This window comes from Hibiscus syriacus, unplaced genomic scaffold (genome assembly GCF_006381635.1).
Source record: "Hibiscus syriacus cultivar Baekdansim isolate YM2019G1 unplaced genomic scaffold, ASM638163v2 tig00110264_pilon, whole genome shotgun sequence".
NCBI lineage: Eukaryota > Viridiplantae > Streptophyta > Magnoliopsida > Malvales > Malvaceae > Hibiscus > Hibiscus syriacus.
In genome coordinates, this window is record NW_024062653.1 from 943,622 (window position 1) to 960,975 (window position 17,354).

Below are 17,354 nucleotides of genomic sequence, written 5' to 3' on the forward strand. Positions count from 1 at the left end.
GTGGGTAGGAAATGATGAACTTATCGACAGAAAGGTTGAGTTTGTTAAACTCTTAATAAATTCAAATCCAAGTATTTGGATGGTTCTAGTGAGAAGGACTTATTGAATTTACCGATAAATGAGGTTGAATATTTATTCTTAATGACTTCTTAGCCCAGAGTTTGGGTGGTTCATTTATAATGAACTTGAAAAAAGTCACCATACCCTTTGTGAGGTTGAGCTATTATAAAAGCTCTTAATTATTTCATATTCCTTTTTAAAGGGTGGTTTATGTTGAGATAAACTTGATGAAATAACCTATGTAAGTGAGAAGGGTTAGCCGCATTCTATGAAAAATGTTGGGCTATTTTTCTAGCACACTTACTAGAATCCTGAGGTAAGATGGCCAAATATATACTTTTGTATATATATATCTTACACATCGAGGACTCAGGTGGATGAAGGGGTTAGTTGTGTGTTATGAGTTTACCCTGATCTTAGAAAGTTCCAGACTAGTTTCACTTATCTAAGAGAAGGATTGCTCATCATCACTATGTACTAGTTCCAGATATGTTCACTAGTGCTTAAGCAACTAATCTCGCTATTACTCTTCTGGAAAGCTTGTTTTCGAGTTTCAGAAGATTTCTTTCGCATTAGTGGGGGAATGTTGGTAATGCTCAATCCCACATAGTGTTGGAAACACTATTGGGAATGGTATTTAAGGCTTGACATTCCACTTCCTTGTTGAGTGATAGAGAACAAGGGGGCTCTCGCGCACCGCCGCCGCCGTCCGTCCGTCTCGGCTCGGCTCGGCACGGCACGGCACGGCTCGGCTCGGCTCGGCTCGGCTCGGCTCGTGGTCGTGGTCGTGGTCGTGGTCGTGGTCGAGGTCGTGGTCGTGGTCGTGGTCGTGGTCGTGGTAATACGTGTCTTCGACACGTCCGCGCGGATACTATCTTTTTAGAGAAAATTCTTGAGGAATTTCTCTTTGAAAGAAACAAATGGAAAATGTGAAAGATATCAACTGATATTTATAGGCTGCTGAGGACTGTTTGAATTTCAAATAATAACAGCTGAATTATTTTTTATCAGAAATTAAACAGTTTATTCCTAAATTAAATCAGAAACGTTAAGATGTACCTGGACTGATTTACAGCTTTGTACAGAGGAGACAAGCTGTTAATATCAGGAGTTACAGGAGTTATTTGATTTAATTCCAGGGGTTACATGATATAATTTCGGGAGTTATAACAGCTGAATAATGATACAATGAACCTGGACTATTTCTGAGTCAGGTTCATCTAGTCGTTTCAGCTGTTACAAATAAGAGGTTTAATCCTGAAATTTTATGGACGATTTTAACCCTATTTCTAGCCTATAAATAGAGAGCTATATTCAGCTTCTCAACTCACTCCAAAACATTCACAATACACTTACCAAAGTGTTTTCTAAAGTTCTCTCTGTGAGTTCTCTCTGAGTGCTTTCCGATCAGAAGTGCAATACCACCAGCAGTCCACTCCGGTTTCGGGTGTACGGAATTCGGAGCGACCGTGTTAACCTCGGGGGACGGTCCGCCTACTGCAGCGATTACACACATCGAGGCGAATTCGTTTCTAAGGCAGTGGTTCTTACCACGACACGGTTTATGAATCTGTTCTTCTTAATTACTGTTTATATTTTCAGTCAGTGCTAACGGTGTAGTTTTGCGGTTCATATATCCAACACTAACATCGAGAAATACAAAATGGAACCTTCCTTCTCCTAGATGGATTAAAAATAGTTTTAATGGTGTCCGGATTCCTTCGACGATATTAGCAGCTTGTGGAGGGGGCCATTCGAGACTCTGATGGTAATTTGATTATGGGTTTGACCAAAATGTTAGTGCATTGTTCTGTCCTCGATGCAGAACTCTGGGGTGTTTATGAGGGGTTGAATATAGTCCGAGAGCGGGACATGAAGCATGTGGTGGTAGAATCCAACAATAGAAAGGTATTTGAGTTACTTTGCCAAGGAAAGACAATAGAAAGATTCTCTCATATGATCCCTTATTTGATCGAAATCATTTCCAGGAGTTGGCAACTTTAGTTTTCTCATATTTCACGCGACGTCAATCGTATTGCGGATGCGATGACGAAAGTTTCTTGGTCCCTACCCTTTGGAGCTAATAGATAATAGATTTGGTCATCCGCCTGCAATAGTATCTAGCTTGTTAAGGGATGATACTGGCTATAATTTCGTGACATCGTTGAGTTTTCTTCGTTTGTAATAAAAAATATTCTCTCTTTCTCTTTAGGTAGGAGATGACTGGATTCAAAATTTATAAAAAAAGACTACTAATCAAAATTAAGTTTGAAAATAATCATACTTCATTTATACATAATAAAAATCAAATGAAATTTTATGATATATCTTTCATACTATTTAATTATTATAATTAAAATCCATTTATGTAACCATCGCAAATAGACATTTTGGGTCACCCAATTTTCATGTGCCAATGCCATCACCTTTCCTCTCCCAACGTAATTAAGTTCCAAAAATCCTTTTTAAATTCTTTCAAACAATTCCCAAAATATTCAACAAAAAATCTTTTCCAAATCCAAGAAATGGCTTTCCTTAGTTTCTTCTTTGTCTTCTTGCTCACCTTCCTCCCGCTTTCCACTTCTTTGACTTCTTCCCCTTACCATTCTCCCACAATTCTCCCCCAAAATTACCAAAAAATGGTGAAAAGCTTCAAAATTTACACTTACCCCCCTCTGGAAACACTGTCTTTTGACTCCAAAGTCGAATCCCTCTTCTACTTTTCCCTCATCCGCAGCAACTTCATCACTCAGAACCCCGAGGAAGCCCATCTGTTCTTCATCCCCTTCGCTTTCCACTCCGACCTCTCCACGAAGTCCGCCGCCCGTGTCGTCAGGGATTACCGTACGGATTTCATTTACTGGAACCGAACTCTCGGAGCCGATCATTTCTTCCTCTCTTGCTCCGGCGTCGGCCACGGTTCAGACCGGAACGTTGTGGAGTTGAAGAAGAACTCGGTTCAGATCTCGTGTTTCCCGACGACGCCCGGGTTGTTTATTCCTCATAAGGATGTTAGTCTGCCTCCGCTTGCTAACGTTCACGCCCCGGCTCAAGCGCCGGGTAGAAAGAGCACGAGTTATTTGGGTTACGTGAGATATAATTGGGTTAAAGAGTCGAGTTTGGTGGAGCAACTTTTAGCTGATCCCGATATTCTGGTTGATTCTGAGCCATCCGATCAGTTGGCTTACGAGGAAAGACTCGCCGTGAGCAAGTTCTGTTTGTTCGAGTACGGGCCGGAGATAATGGTGATCGGAGAAGCAATGAGTTTTGGGTGCGTACCGGTGATGATTACGGACCGTCCGATCCAGGACATGCCGTTGATGGACTTGTTGATGTGGCAGCGGATCGCGGTGTTCGTGGGAACAAGCGGTGGGGCCAAGGAGATCAAGAGGGTGTTGGGGCGCGTGGTGGTGGAAGAGTACGAGGATATGAGGGAATCTGCTGCGGTCGCGAGCAAGCATTTCGTGTGGAACCAGACGCCTCAGCCGTTCGATGCGTTTCATATGGTGATGTATCAGCTGTGGCTGAGGAGGCATACCATCAGATATGCAGAGAGAGAGTGGGCATGACAGAGTTGCAGCCCGTTGATATGTTGTTGGGTTCAAAACTTTGAACGGTAGAGACCACGTAATTCGTTTATTTTATTTTTCCTGTTGTAAAATAATATTTTGATTGGCTTATATGAATTAAATATAAATTAAATAATAATAAGGTTACTATGAATTGAAATAAAATAGGAAATATAAATTTAACTTGAACATATACATGAAATATCAATTTTAATATATCTATAAATTTTCGTACTTTCATACATTTTTGTGTAAAAACCTATATCGGTTGTACATGTATATAGTAAATGTACAGAATGTTTAGTGAATTTTTATATAATGTTTATTTATTAAATTAAATAAATAAGTTTGAATAAAATTTGTATGTTTATTGATAAATGAACGAATGCAAATAGAAATGTATTCGTTTCATTCATGTTGACGAATAAATTTATTTATAAACTCGTCTATAAATTTGTTTATCAAAACTATCGTTTATTTTTATGAACAAAGTCATTTGCTGAAGATGATTGGGTCTACATCATCAAGCTTCAACAGTATCGACAAAATGCCGTTTGACTTCAACGCCACTGCAAATTAGGTCGACTCCATTTCTTTCCTTGCAAGATACTCCGGCGTATTGGTTTGGTTGCTTCTAAACTTGAGTTGCCTGCTTCGGCAAGAGCAGAGCAAATATAGGTAGCTGGAAGGGAAGTGATTGGTGTGATGGGTTTATAGTGAATTCTGGTAATTCTCACCCTTTTTCTCTCTGAATTCTTTCGGTTTGAAGTTTATTACTATTCCTCAAGAACTGGAATTGGATGGAATAGAAGACTTGAACGAAATGTTATTAAGAGATTAGTATCTTTAACGTATCCCATAATTCGTTGTACAAGTAAATGTTTGGTCTAGGTTGGCAATTTCTTTGAAATATTATCAATCCGCTGTCTTCTATCTCAAATTCAAGACAACCTGGATTTTCAATGGAAATTCATGTCATGTCTTGCGATTACTAACCAAGAAAATCGAGGTTGAAGCTCCCATGCCTTGGTAAGAAAATTAAATCCAAGAAGCCAACGATGCACATGATTCGTGCTGGAAAATAATAAGAAATTTGACGAAGTGGAATGAATCAGCTTGTTTTTTTTATGCCGTCGTTCATTAGAACACGAGAAATTAGGGATTATAAATCAAACAATTTACAGTTCTTCCGCAAATACATAAAATAAATATAATTAAGAGCAAGTGGAGGGAAAGAAAGAAGAGTACCCGCAAAAGAAAATGGCTAGTATTATTGTCATTGGCTGTCGAAAGAATTTCCGATTTACTCATCAATGAAGCACTTTTCCTGAAAGATGTAAAGGATCAAGTTGCGAGCCTAAAGGCTGAACTGAAGCGAATGCAATGTTTCTTGGAGGACATTGACCGTCAGCCAGAACAAGACAAGCGTCTCCGTAATCGGGTGTCGGAAATCAGAGATCTCACTTACGATGCCGAAGATGTCATCGGCTCTTTTATTCTTAAAGCTGTTCATCAAGGAGGTCACCATGGAGTTGTCAAGAGATTCACCTCCATTTTCACCAAGCCTATTCATCAGCACAAAATCGGGGTGGAGGTCAGAGCAATCCGGACCAAGCTTGAAAATATTTCAAGGAGCCTTCCAGCCTAGGAGATACCTGGTGATGGAGCAGGATCTAGCTCTTTTTCCAGTATATGCAGCAGCGATTAAGAACATACTCACATGTTGAGCAAGAGGATGTTGTTAGCTTGGAGGTTAGCACCAACCAAAGATGTTCTGTCCCGGTTGATGACAGAAGAAGACAGACTTCCATGCCATCGTTTCAATTGTCGGCATGGGGGCATCGGAAAGATAACTCTTGCCAGAAAAGTATACAGTCACGTTGATGTGAGACGACATTTTGATTGCTTGGCTTGGGTTTTTATATCTTAACAATGTAAGCCAAGAGAAGTTCTGCTTGGTATTTTGATGAAAGTTCTCTCTCCTTCTAACAACGAAAGAGAGCTAATTGAGAAGGAGAATGAGGATTTGCTGATGAAAAGGCTTTTTGATGTCACCTAACGTTTGAAAATAGTCGTATATAGTACCTGATCTCATCTAGCCTCAAGTATTAAGATCAATAACAACAGATGGGATCACACGATCACAAGTGATATAAAATATATATATTTAGTATCACACAATATCGAATATAATATGCAACAAACATAATACTTTGGAGCAGAACAAATCACAAATTAACCTCACTTCTAGGCTTGTTAATATGTTTAACAAATCTAATTTAGTGAGTACAAAATCTTGATCAGATGTTTACAAATTATTCCACAGACTGAAGGAATTATTATAGACAACAATACATATGCTAAATTCATAGACCAGATATATTTCACATAAACGCAAAATCAAAGTAGGCGATAAAGTAGCCGGAAGACATGGAAATAAAGGGATCATTTCCAAAATTTTACCTAGACATGATATGCCTTATTTGCAAAATGGAAGACTTGTTGATATGGTCTTTAATGATATATATATATATATATATATATATATATATGTATCACGAATAAAGGGATCATTTTCAAAATTTTACCTAGACATGAAAAGGTTCACCTAATAACTCAATGATATATATATATATATATGTATCACGAATGAATGTAGGACAAATATTTGAATGTAGTCACAAATAAAAAAAATCAGAAGTGATATACATATATATATTGCATATGTATCAAATATAGGGTATACGGATAGCCTCATGCCACTAAGGTCGTTTGGTCATAAAATCGAGTGTTTGTATTATTTTTTCGATCGCCATTGAGGCCGTTCAATATAATAATGCCCATAAAGCAACGTACAGTAATTTACATTCACATACATCATTTCAGAGTGTACAGAATATGAAATACAATTAATATTATCAACCACTTGACTAAATTATAAAATTTAGTAGCAAACAAATATTAATTAAGCCTAGCAAAGTATTTGATGACTCAAATGATTAACATCTCGCTACTTAAACACACAACGAATAATCTATCACCACCTAGGTCACATAACAAAATGATTGTCCCCTGGACCAACCATAGAGACTCAAACTATTTACCCTTCTATGTAATTCATACTTTGTTTCTATTGTATACATTTAACCACATAAAAGGTATTTTCGTAATATTCTCAACTCGAGGTATTATAGTTATTTTCACTACTAAAAATATTCTATTCTTCTCCATACAAGACAACTCAATTATTTTATTCTCCGAGGGTTTACTAATCCTATAACTCATAAGGGTACTTAGTCATTTACCCATTCGAGGATATTCCGAGCTTTCACTAAAGTTTCGCAACATTTCTTGGAGTCTTTTGCTTTCAGAAGTATTTTCGGATCATTAACAGACATTATTCATAACTAAGGGCAATTTGCTAATTTACCCACTCCCTACTCGAATAACACATCATGCACACATACCAAACATACAAGTCGTCACATTTATGAAAACTATAAAACAATACGGAGTAGAGGGGTACTCACCTTAATTGCTAGAATTCGGGTTTACTGACATTAAATCTAAGCTTCTGGCCTCATCTCATAAACATGAATAATTCATAATACAAACACGACTCCCGAATAATTTCCCTCGACATTAAAATATCTCATTAATAATAAAGAGACCTAACTGCAAACTTCTAAGACTTAGGGGGTCAATCTTGAACTTATGGGATAAACTCAAATAACGTAAAAATGAAGAATACAAAACTCAATATTTACCCAAATATTAATCTTACACACTACCTACATTGTCTATTCTTCTTTCTTTTTATACTCACGTGGACCCCTTTAAAAACACAGAACCTTACTTTTTTTCTTTCTTGATAATCGTGAATTACATATATATAATACAAATTTAAAACCCCATTTATTGTCATTCACCTTCAACCTCTGCTTGCCTTCAACCTTTGTTTCTCATTACTTTAATTCTTTTTCTTTTACAAATAATTTTATTTAATTATAAACTCAATTTATAATCTCATACCGATCATATTAATCTCAATATTACCTGTATTATTACTAAAAACTTAAAGATTTCATAACCAAGACAAGTGAACAACACACATATTAAGCAACCGAGCTCCATATTACAACATACATGGAGCACATCAAACAAGTTGAGTATTACCTTTTTTTTATCCTCAAGAAAGAAGAAGAAACTCAAGCTATACTTCTACTATCTTTCTCTATCATGAGAAGATCCCTTAACGTCTTTTGCTAGCCAAAACACCATTAAAACATCCTAATTAAAAACTGTGAATGAAGAAGCTAAAAACATGATGTAGAAAACATAAATGAGGGTAAATAAAATGAAAGTTCTCACCTTTTTTTTTGCCCTGTAAAAATAACGTTTTTACGATGGAGTAGTGGACACCATTTCTTGGTGTTCTCGAGCTCTACTTGGAGCTCTTGAAAAGATGAAGAAGAAACTCACCGTTATATATGATGAATCATAAAAACAAGACTAAAAATTGGCTCTTTGGGAAGGCATAAACTCTCGACTTCGATGTGAGAAGAAGATGAAGAAAAAAAGAAGGAAAAAGGAATAGTGATATAAACGGAGAGGGCGGCTAAAGAGAAATTATTAGGCCAACCTTTTCATCACGTCATTAATGATCCCTAATTAATAATGTCATGTTAAATAAGAATTAATTTACATGTAATTAGTATTTTGTCAACCCATCGTTTCAACTCAGCATCGTTTTCCTCCTTTCTTCCAAAATAATAAAAAAAAACATTCTCTTTCTCCATTGTTATCTTTCTCTGTGCTCAATTCTCTTCAACAATTGTGGGATCCCTTCCTTTTACACATTAGAATACATAAAAATAAATTAAATGCTAATTCAAACCATACAAATTAGAGGTTTACAACAGCTTTAAAAAAAACTACATTGGCAGGAAAAATACATGATTTTTTTCACTTGTTTTTGGGTATTATAATTTACATATTTAAAGTTAGAAATAGTCAAAATGATGAGGGATTTGAAAAGGATGGTTTCTTTCTTCTTTGCTTAGCATTGGAATGTGAAACCTAATGATCTTACTGTTGTATACATCAATGGGGACTTCAGGCGACCTTACTGATCTAATAAGAATTAATTTTTGTTTCAGATTTTTTCCTTGCTTTCACGTGCAAGCTGAAGATAGAGATTAGGATGGCAACGGGGCGGTTTCGGGCCGGGGATGGGTCCCTCGTCTCCGTCCCCGTTTAAAAATTTCGTTCATATTTCCGTTTAAAAAATTATGGGGATTTAAACGGGGATCCCCACCGGATAATCGGGAAAAACCGCGGGAAAACGGGTATCTCATTTATCTTAGATGGTTATTTTTCACCGCAGGGATCCCCGTTACCGTTTAAATTTCACACGATGACACGAGTTATTTAAAAAATAATGTCATTATCGGATCTAAACTTACTTAAAACGCCAAACACCACCAAATGCATCCAAAATATAAAAACAAAATAATTCAAATAGACAAATATAATGACAACGACTAATAATATAATGTTTCAACTTTCATAAACGAAATCATTTTTCCAAAGTTCCAACTTCTAAGTCACGTCAACGACACCACTACCGTCATCAAACAGTTGTGACCCCGATTGCTACAATTACACAAAAAAATTATAAACCACCAAAATTTATATAAAAAAATTAATGATATCACGTATAACTTGTATATCAATTTAGTACCCCGTCACCATCATCACGATCATATTCGATGCTTTTACAATATGCTTCGGACTCTTGTGAATAAGTTGTTGTATTTTTTACAATACTTGTTCTCCTAAATCCTAATCTCTTTTATATATATTTTTAATTTAAATTAAATTTATTAATATTATATATATATAATAATTATTTTTAATATTTATAGGGTCGGATATTCGGGTAATCGAGGTGAGGATTACCAAACCCGTCCTCGTCCCCGTTTAAAAAATTCGATTTTCCCCCATCCCCGTTTATCATCTCTGAACTCGACCCGTTTAATTCGGTTTTCGCCAACAGGTTCGGTTTTTTTTGTCATCCTAATAGAGATGTTTCCATTAACCATTTATGGTATAATTACTCTTTAAGCCATCTAACTATGTTGTAAGTAAGTCAATTTAGTCATAAATCATATTCAATTAAATCTAATCTTGGTCTATAAAACCTAATTGAACTATCGATGGCACGAGTTATTTTCTTACTACGACCTTAAAAATTTTAGGTCGTCACACTTTTAATAGTTAGTAGACTTAAAAAAGGAACGTCTTATAGTTGAGGGATCATTTTATAAATTTTAATAGTCGAATAACTCAATAAAACGTCTTATAGTTGAGAGACCATTTATGTACTTGACCCTAGTTTTTATAATAAATTAAAGAGTAAATACACATTTAGTACTTAAACTATCAACTTAAGTTCATTTTAGTACCTAAACATTCAATTTTTTCAAAAGCATACCTAATTTTTTAGTACGATTTAATACCCACTATTAAAAAATTAATGCACTTAGTATCCAAACTATCAATTTTGATTCATTTTAGTACCTAAACTTTTAATTTTTTTTCAAAACTTTACGTTAAATTTTGAATAGAGATACTAAAATGAAATTAAAAAAAATTAAACTTTAGGTATAATTTTGAAAAAAAATTAAAAGTTTACGTAATAAAACGGGTCAAAACTGATAATCTATGTAGCGTAATTTACCCTAATTTAAATGCATAGATCAAGATACTATTACTTGTATTTAACTAGAACCCAAGTTTAAAATTTGTATTTAACTCGGCCGTTATAAAAGTCTAATTCTGTTGTCCTAAATAATTAGGACGATAGCAGTTGAATCAAGTAATTATTACAGTGGCCAACACGATCAATGAAGAATTCTACCACTACACGGGTCAACTTCCTTCAATTATCACAAGAATCAACTTCACCCTCGATTGAAACGAGACCTATTTTATGCAGTAAAAGCATTTGCAATAAGGAACTCGAACGACAGCTCGGGCCATTTTCTCTTACCCTGCTTTCTCAGGGTCACCAAGCGGATTCCTGATGCTACCACACAAGCATTACTCGTTATCATGCACCAAAGAAAATATGAATCTTAAAGCACTACACTTATTTGCAGCTAACCATCCCATAATATTTGATTGCGCCTAATTATATATCCATACAAACAACTCAATCAGTGGACAGTAGTCTGACAAATACAAAAAAATCCTTTTTGCAGACGAACACAGCCTTTTTTTAATTGTTCCAACAACTCAGAGCACACCTATGAGCCGTCAGACCGGATATATCTATACATGCACCGCAGATTAACTGCTATAAAGAAAAAAAATCAAACGACGACGCGGCAGTGGAAGATGGAAGAGAAGAATAAGAGAAACACAAAGTTACGTCTTGAGCTGCACAAAAGCAGACTTGTAAAAACCTTTTTACCCTACATATAGTACCCACAAAGGCATCTCTTACATCTCCTTTAGCAAAAGTTCGGGAGCCCGCGATATTCAGTTTCAACCATTTCTGGAGAGTGATAGGGATAAACTACATTAGAGAAAAAGAAAAACAGTGAATCATAAAAAGTAGCATTGATAGCCTTTATGACGTTTAACCGGAGGAATAACAAAGGCTGGTAATAGAAAATGGGAAACATGATTAACAATTATAATTAGCATCATATGAATTTAAAGTGAAAAAGATCCATTTTTTTGAGTGCTGCATTTTGACAATAACAAAACAAGAAAAGCACATTACAAATCACCAACATTCTCACAAGGGACAGAAGAGGACATTGAAGGAGAAGAAAGCAACCAATCGGGTAAGTGGATACTGAGGATAGGGGGGCTTATCACTAAATTATATCGTAGAAAGAAAATCACTCCCTTTTTGTCATTTGAATATTCTCTAATTTGATGTGATCCAGAAAATCATATGGCCTGAATCTTAAAAGAGAGATAGATAGATCAAATAAGGTATTTTCTTTAGTTTCTAAATTAGGACCATTAAAAAATGAGCATTTCAAGATTGGTTTGACAAAAAGAGCTTGATGATTCGATATTATTTCCACCTAAAAGCTTATGGTTACAGTTATTTCGTTAACATCATAAGCATATCCAGACTGCAAGAGATACCTGAAAATGCTAAAAACTTCTAAAAGTATGTCAGAGGGAAGTAACAACCACTAAAGAAGAGTATATCATGGACACTTTGTACTCATAGCACATTGTTGCCATGGTATATCAGCACAACTGCCATAACAGACAATAATACATACATTATAAACAATACGTCAGCTGAAGTACTTAACTTGATTTATTCCTAAACCACATAATTGTAATATACTTTATTTAAATTTTATAAAGATGTAATGACATTTAGTCCTCAAAGTTTATACCCTTTCACAATTTGGCTTTGAATTTTTTTTAAACTAAATTTGGCCCTCAACCCTTCTTTTAGTTAAACTATTGTGATTTTAAAGGAAATAGGATTAGGCCGTTAAATTTTTCACAGCACTAATGAGACAACGCCATGGCAGTCCACATACATTTCATTGCTGTAGCAAGTAATTTTAAAATTATAAAAAATATATTTTAAAAAAATTAACAGTTTAGTTAGCATTTCCATTAAAAATATAGAAATTTGGCTAAAAGATAAAGGTTGAAGGCCAAATATAGCTCAAAAGAAGAATCAGGATCAAATTGACAAAAGGTGTAAACATTGAGAGCTAAATTTATTATTATGCATTCTAAAAATAAGCCAACATGGGAAGTCAGCAGTCAAAAGTAAAAGAAAAACCAAAAACAATAAAAATTTAAAATAAAATATAAACCAACTTTATTTAGCTGACCTTCGTGAAGACTGACAAGCCATCATACACTGATAGCTGCAACCGTTACATTTTGGTGGACATAAACTTTGCTTTTTTCTCTGCTGGCTTGAGAATCTGGAAAGAACAAATCAGGTTTTCATCAACACTCATGATTACGCCAGCATTATCAAATTCACTGCAATAGTTGGGGGCTGAAAATATTGTTACAAGTTGCCTATAAGCAAAGAATTTGTAACCATCCTCCACAACCTACACAAAAATAACCAGTTTAGCATCAAAATAGAACAGCATTAAACAGATGTGTGGGAAAGCCTACTTATGTTAACAACCTGATGTGCACGACAAACAAGATCTAAATCCTGCTTTGCCAAGAATTCAGACACCTTGTCCAGACCAAATGTGTATGAAACTCCTCTGTCATTCATTCCCCAACCTTTAACATCTCGATCAGGATCAGACCAGAGCAAATAACGCAGCAAACCGGAGTCGGGAATTGCAGTTGGACGAGATAAGTTTCGAATTTGATCCAGGTTTGTCAAGTCGGGTGATAGACCGCCATGCATACACAATATTTTGTCATCTATAAGAGCAGCCACAGGCAGTTAAAACAGTCGGTAAAGCTTTTCCGAAGTCTCACATTAAACCGTCGCTTGCTTTCATCATAAAATCCATATATCTGATTAATAGATGCACATTCATGGTTTCCTCGCAATAGAAAAAAGTTCTCCGGATACTTAATCTTATAAGCAAGTAAAAGACTTATAGTTTCCAAACTTTGCTTGCCACGATCCACATAATCGCCTAGAAAAAGGTAATTGGCATGAGGCAGAAAGCCACCGTACTCAAACAGCCTTAATAAATCACTATATTTACCATGTATATCACCTAAAAACACAAACAAAAAATTTACAGAGAGAAACAATAAAATACAGGAAAATAATGGTAGCAGTGTTGTCAAGGACGCAAGGCGTGCTCCAGGAGGCAGGAGCTAGAACCCTTATATTGCCTCAAGCACAAGAAGGCACAAAAAAAGAACTAGGCTTAGTGAAGTAAATCACAGTACATATATCCATAAGTTTCTGCAAGTATGTGTGCATGTGTGAGTTAATATATATAAAAGGGTACATACACATGTGAGTTTTTGTAAGTCTTTGTGTGTATACATGTATGTGGATATATATAAAGCATAAGATATATAATAAACTCTAAAGTACGGTCTAGTTTATCTATAAAACATGCAAATTTTTTATGGTGTCAATATGCAATATTTTCTTATGGTCAATGTTTGTTGTCAAATGTTCAAATATTGAGAAGTACAGAGTTTGAAATTATCCCCTCCTTATTATTAAAGGTATACCAAATGAAAAAAAAGTGAAAAATAAAATAAATTAAAGAGAAATCAAATCGGGCAGGGTTCTTTTCTCGTCTAGTTCCCTTACAAAAAAGCAGGCCTAGGTGTGTGCCCGATGAAATAGATCTCCCATGAAAAGATCCAAGACGTTGTATGATGCTAAGGCACAGGCAGGCATGAGAACACTCCCATTTGAAATTTGAATGATATCTCCATTTCGATTCAATCGAGTTTACAATCGTATTTGCAGATGCCATATGCAGACTGTATGATTCCAAATGCTTCAGATACATTTTTCTAAAGCTTTCAGCAATCAAACAATTAAAAGAAAACAACAACAACAACAACAACCCAATTTACTCCATCTTTCCACCTAAAAAAAAGGAGGTATATTAGGCTTTAAAAAAGGTGAAATTCACCTCTATCTGGTTCAGAAATCTAAACTATTGAAACCCCATTAAAAAATAAATAAAAGAATCCTATTCCATGAGCACTTTATGTTCAACACTTACAAAAAGGCAACCTTTACCAATCTAGCACAACCTATTTTTTTAACATAAAACAAAATTCCTCAGCTTTCCTTCAAAACCCACAAAATATCTTCTAATAATAAACCCCAACGAAATATAAAACGCAAACTACATTCACAAAAAATAAAAATTTAACCCGCCAAAAAAATTACCGCAAATTTCGATGGGTGCTTCGAGTTCAAGTAAATTAGGCTGTTGAGAGAAGATGTCTTTGGAAGCAACGCAAAGCTGTTTGATTTCAGATTCAGATAACTGCACTTGTTTTCCTGGCCTGGCTGACCGGACTTCCGTCAGCCGTCTGATTATATCGTCTAGCAGCACCAGGTCTATCCCTTCGCCGCCGCCACCGGCATTATATCCTCCTCCCCCTCCTTCAACGGCTATGTAGTAAGCCAAACCCTAAGAGAGAGCCGAAACTTTGATATTACTTAAAAATAAAATAAAACATATTTTGATATATTTATTTATCAAATTATTCATTTTTATTTCTTAATTTTTTAACAATTTTTAAATTTGATCATAATCATGCTTAAAAGAAAAAAAGAAAAGTAGACTCCAGGGAAAACCCAAAAAGAAGATGAATATTCTTAGTAGATTTAAAAATTATGACTTAATTTAAAAAAAAAAATATGAACAACTTAATTAACCGATAAATATGATTTTAAAAAAACTTAATCTTTATTCGAGTGTATTCAAATAAAAATTAAATTTTTATTTGACCATTTTAAAAATTATAACTTTTGTGAGAGCAAGCTTAAAATGTTTGACTTCAATTTAAACATTTAATTTTAAAAGTTACAAATAGCTTTAACTTGTTTTCTTAAAGAATTTGATTTTGAATAGCTATGTATATAAGATGTGTATAATATTTATAATTAAAGATTTTTAGAATATATATTATCTTATAATCATTCTATGTTATTTAAAAAATACTCTTCTAATTTAATACTAAGACTTAGTCACCAATTTCTTATTATTTTTATCTTGGTTACCAAAATCTAGTAATTTTTAATTTAATTATTAATTTTTTAAATTACTTATGATTTGGCCACTTATCATTAAATAGTAGAATAACTTGGTTAATGCAGGATCATCTTGATTCTTACCATAATCTTTGTAATCTTCTTTCTGAGGCAAGTTATCAAGGGCATTGTATAGTTTCCTTAGTTAGAGAGATCTTGTAATTGTGATTCCTTAGATTGAGGGATTGTATTTGATCTAGTCTGTCGATGTACTTAGATTTTGGTCATTCATCGAGGGGAGCCTCCATTATAAATTGAGGTCTCTCCTCCTCATTTATACTCATTTTTTCATTTTGAGAAATTACAGTACATTCTCTCAAATTCTCTTATTCTTGTGCTTGCTTTATGACATGACAAACAATATCAAAATCTTAAATCTATATAAATTTTATTTTTTCTCATTGTTCTTCATTTTTTTGTCTCTCTCTTCTCTTTTTTTCATGTTTCTCTTCGTTTGTCCAATTTTTATCACCGCTCACTATCCGGACAAGTTCACAAAAGTTTCCATTAAACTTATTTTTATTATTCTAAAAGTAAAATTGGTGTCCGTTTACCAGAAAAACATCTCAAACTCTTCAAAATCAAATATTGAATGTTTTAACTTTTTATTCTTTAATCTTCACCGTATATTGTTGGATCACATCAATTCTGAAGTATGTGTTTTTTCGTAATCTCATTGGCCCTCTCACAGTTGGAATTGTCCAACAACTCGTTAGAGCTTCGAGAGCTCGAAATAGTTAGAAGGATAATTATTTCTTCTTCCCTTTGCTTCTTTTTTCAATTTTGATTCTCTCTTTTGTTGATGATTCCTAGGATTGAGAATCCTTGCTTTTATGTTTCAAATTTGGTTTGGTCGAGTTCTAGCTGGGATCCGAAAACATATTAATAGTGGTAAGTAGTTGAATATTGCTCATTTATGAATAGTTATGTTTGTGTGTGTGGTATGTTATCTTTCATTGGTGGGGAATCACACGAGTCATGTCGAGTATGTTTATTATTGCTTGTGTATGGAGCTACTATTTTGACACTTTGGTTGACGATGAATGTCTTTATGTTAAAAGAGAAGGATTTTTGGCGTTTAATGTTGAAAGTGATAATGAAGTAGGGAAATGATGGAGACAAGATGAACTAGCTAGTTGATGGTGAAGGATAGTGTTAAGACCATGGCTTGTTTCGAGCATCACTAAAAGTTGATGACTGATTTCTCCTTAAATTTTGGGTGAAATGGACGAGGCATTAAATAATGATTTATTAATCAAAAGGGTTGGTTCATGTGGTAAGCAACTTGATTCTGCTTAAGCAATGTCTTAGGTTTGAGTTCTTGTATATGTAGAAAACCCTTGTTGTGAGACTCACCCACCAAAGTCAGGTATGCGACCCATGATTCAACAAAGCAATACTCTATAGTTAGATGATAATTTTATAACTTTTAATAGTTGAGGGACTTAATAAAATAATGTCTTATAGTTAGGGGACCATTTGTATACTTTATCCTAAATAGTTAAAGGACTTGATAAAGTAATTTCCTATAGTCGGAGATCATTTATGTACTTTATCCTAAATTTAAAATACTTTAACGAGCTTTTAAGTATATGTGGTTTTAAATTTATATGTTTTCGACTTGAAATTTAGTTATATTTTAATCAAATTTAATTTAAATTATTTTTAAATTATAATTTTATTCGAGCTTCATTTCACCTGACATAATTTAAAGAAAGTAAATAAAGTTAAAATGTGTCTAACCCCAAGTTAGGCCTTTTTTTTAAAAAAAAAATTATGTTGGGGACTAAATTAAAAATTCGATGAAATTTGAGGACCTAAATGATTTTTTAATTAAATTTAGGTTCAAATCAACAAAATAACAAAACCCAAGGACCCATGACATAATTCGTCCATTTTTTAAACCCAAATCCTGAAACATTCCCCATTTGTAAACCCAAAAACCCCTATCGTTC

General features: G+C 34.4%; 1 protein-coding gene and 1 pseudogene across 1 annotated transcript; one reads left to right on the plus strand and one right to left on the minus strand.

Moving 5' to 3' along the window:
* Nucleotides 1–509: 509 nt before the first annotated feature.
* On the minus strand, nucleotides 510–15,528 carry LOC120115497 (annotated as a pseudogene).
* Nucleotides 2,586–3,754, plus strand: LOC120115410 (probable glycosyltransferase At5g11130). The gene has a single exon (XM_039136136.1). The coding sequence runs from the start codon at nucleotides 2,586–2,588 to the stop codon at nucleotides 3,627–3,629; it is 1,044 nt and encodes a 347-aa protein (XP_038992067.1). The 3' UTR covers nucleotides 3,630–3,754.
* Nucleotides 15,529–17,354: the final 1,826 nt, after the last annotated feature.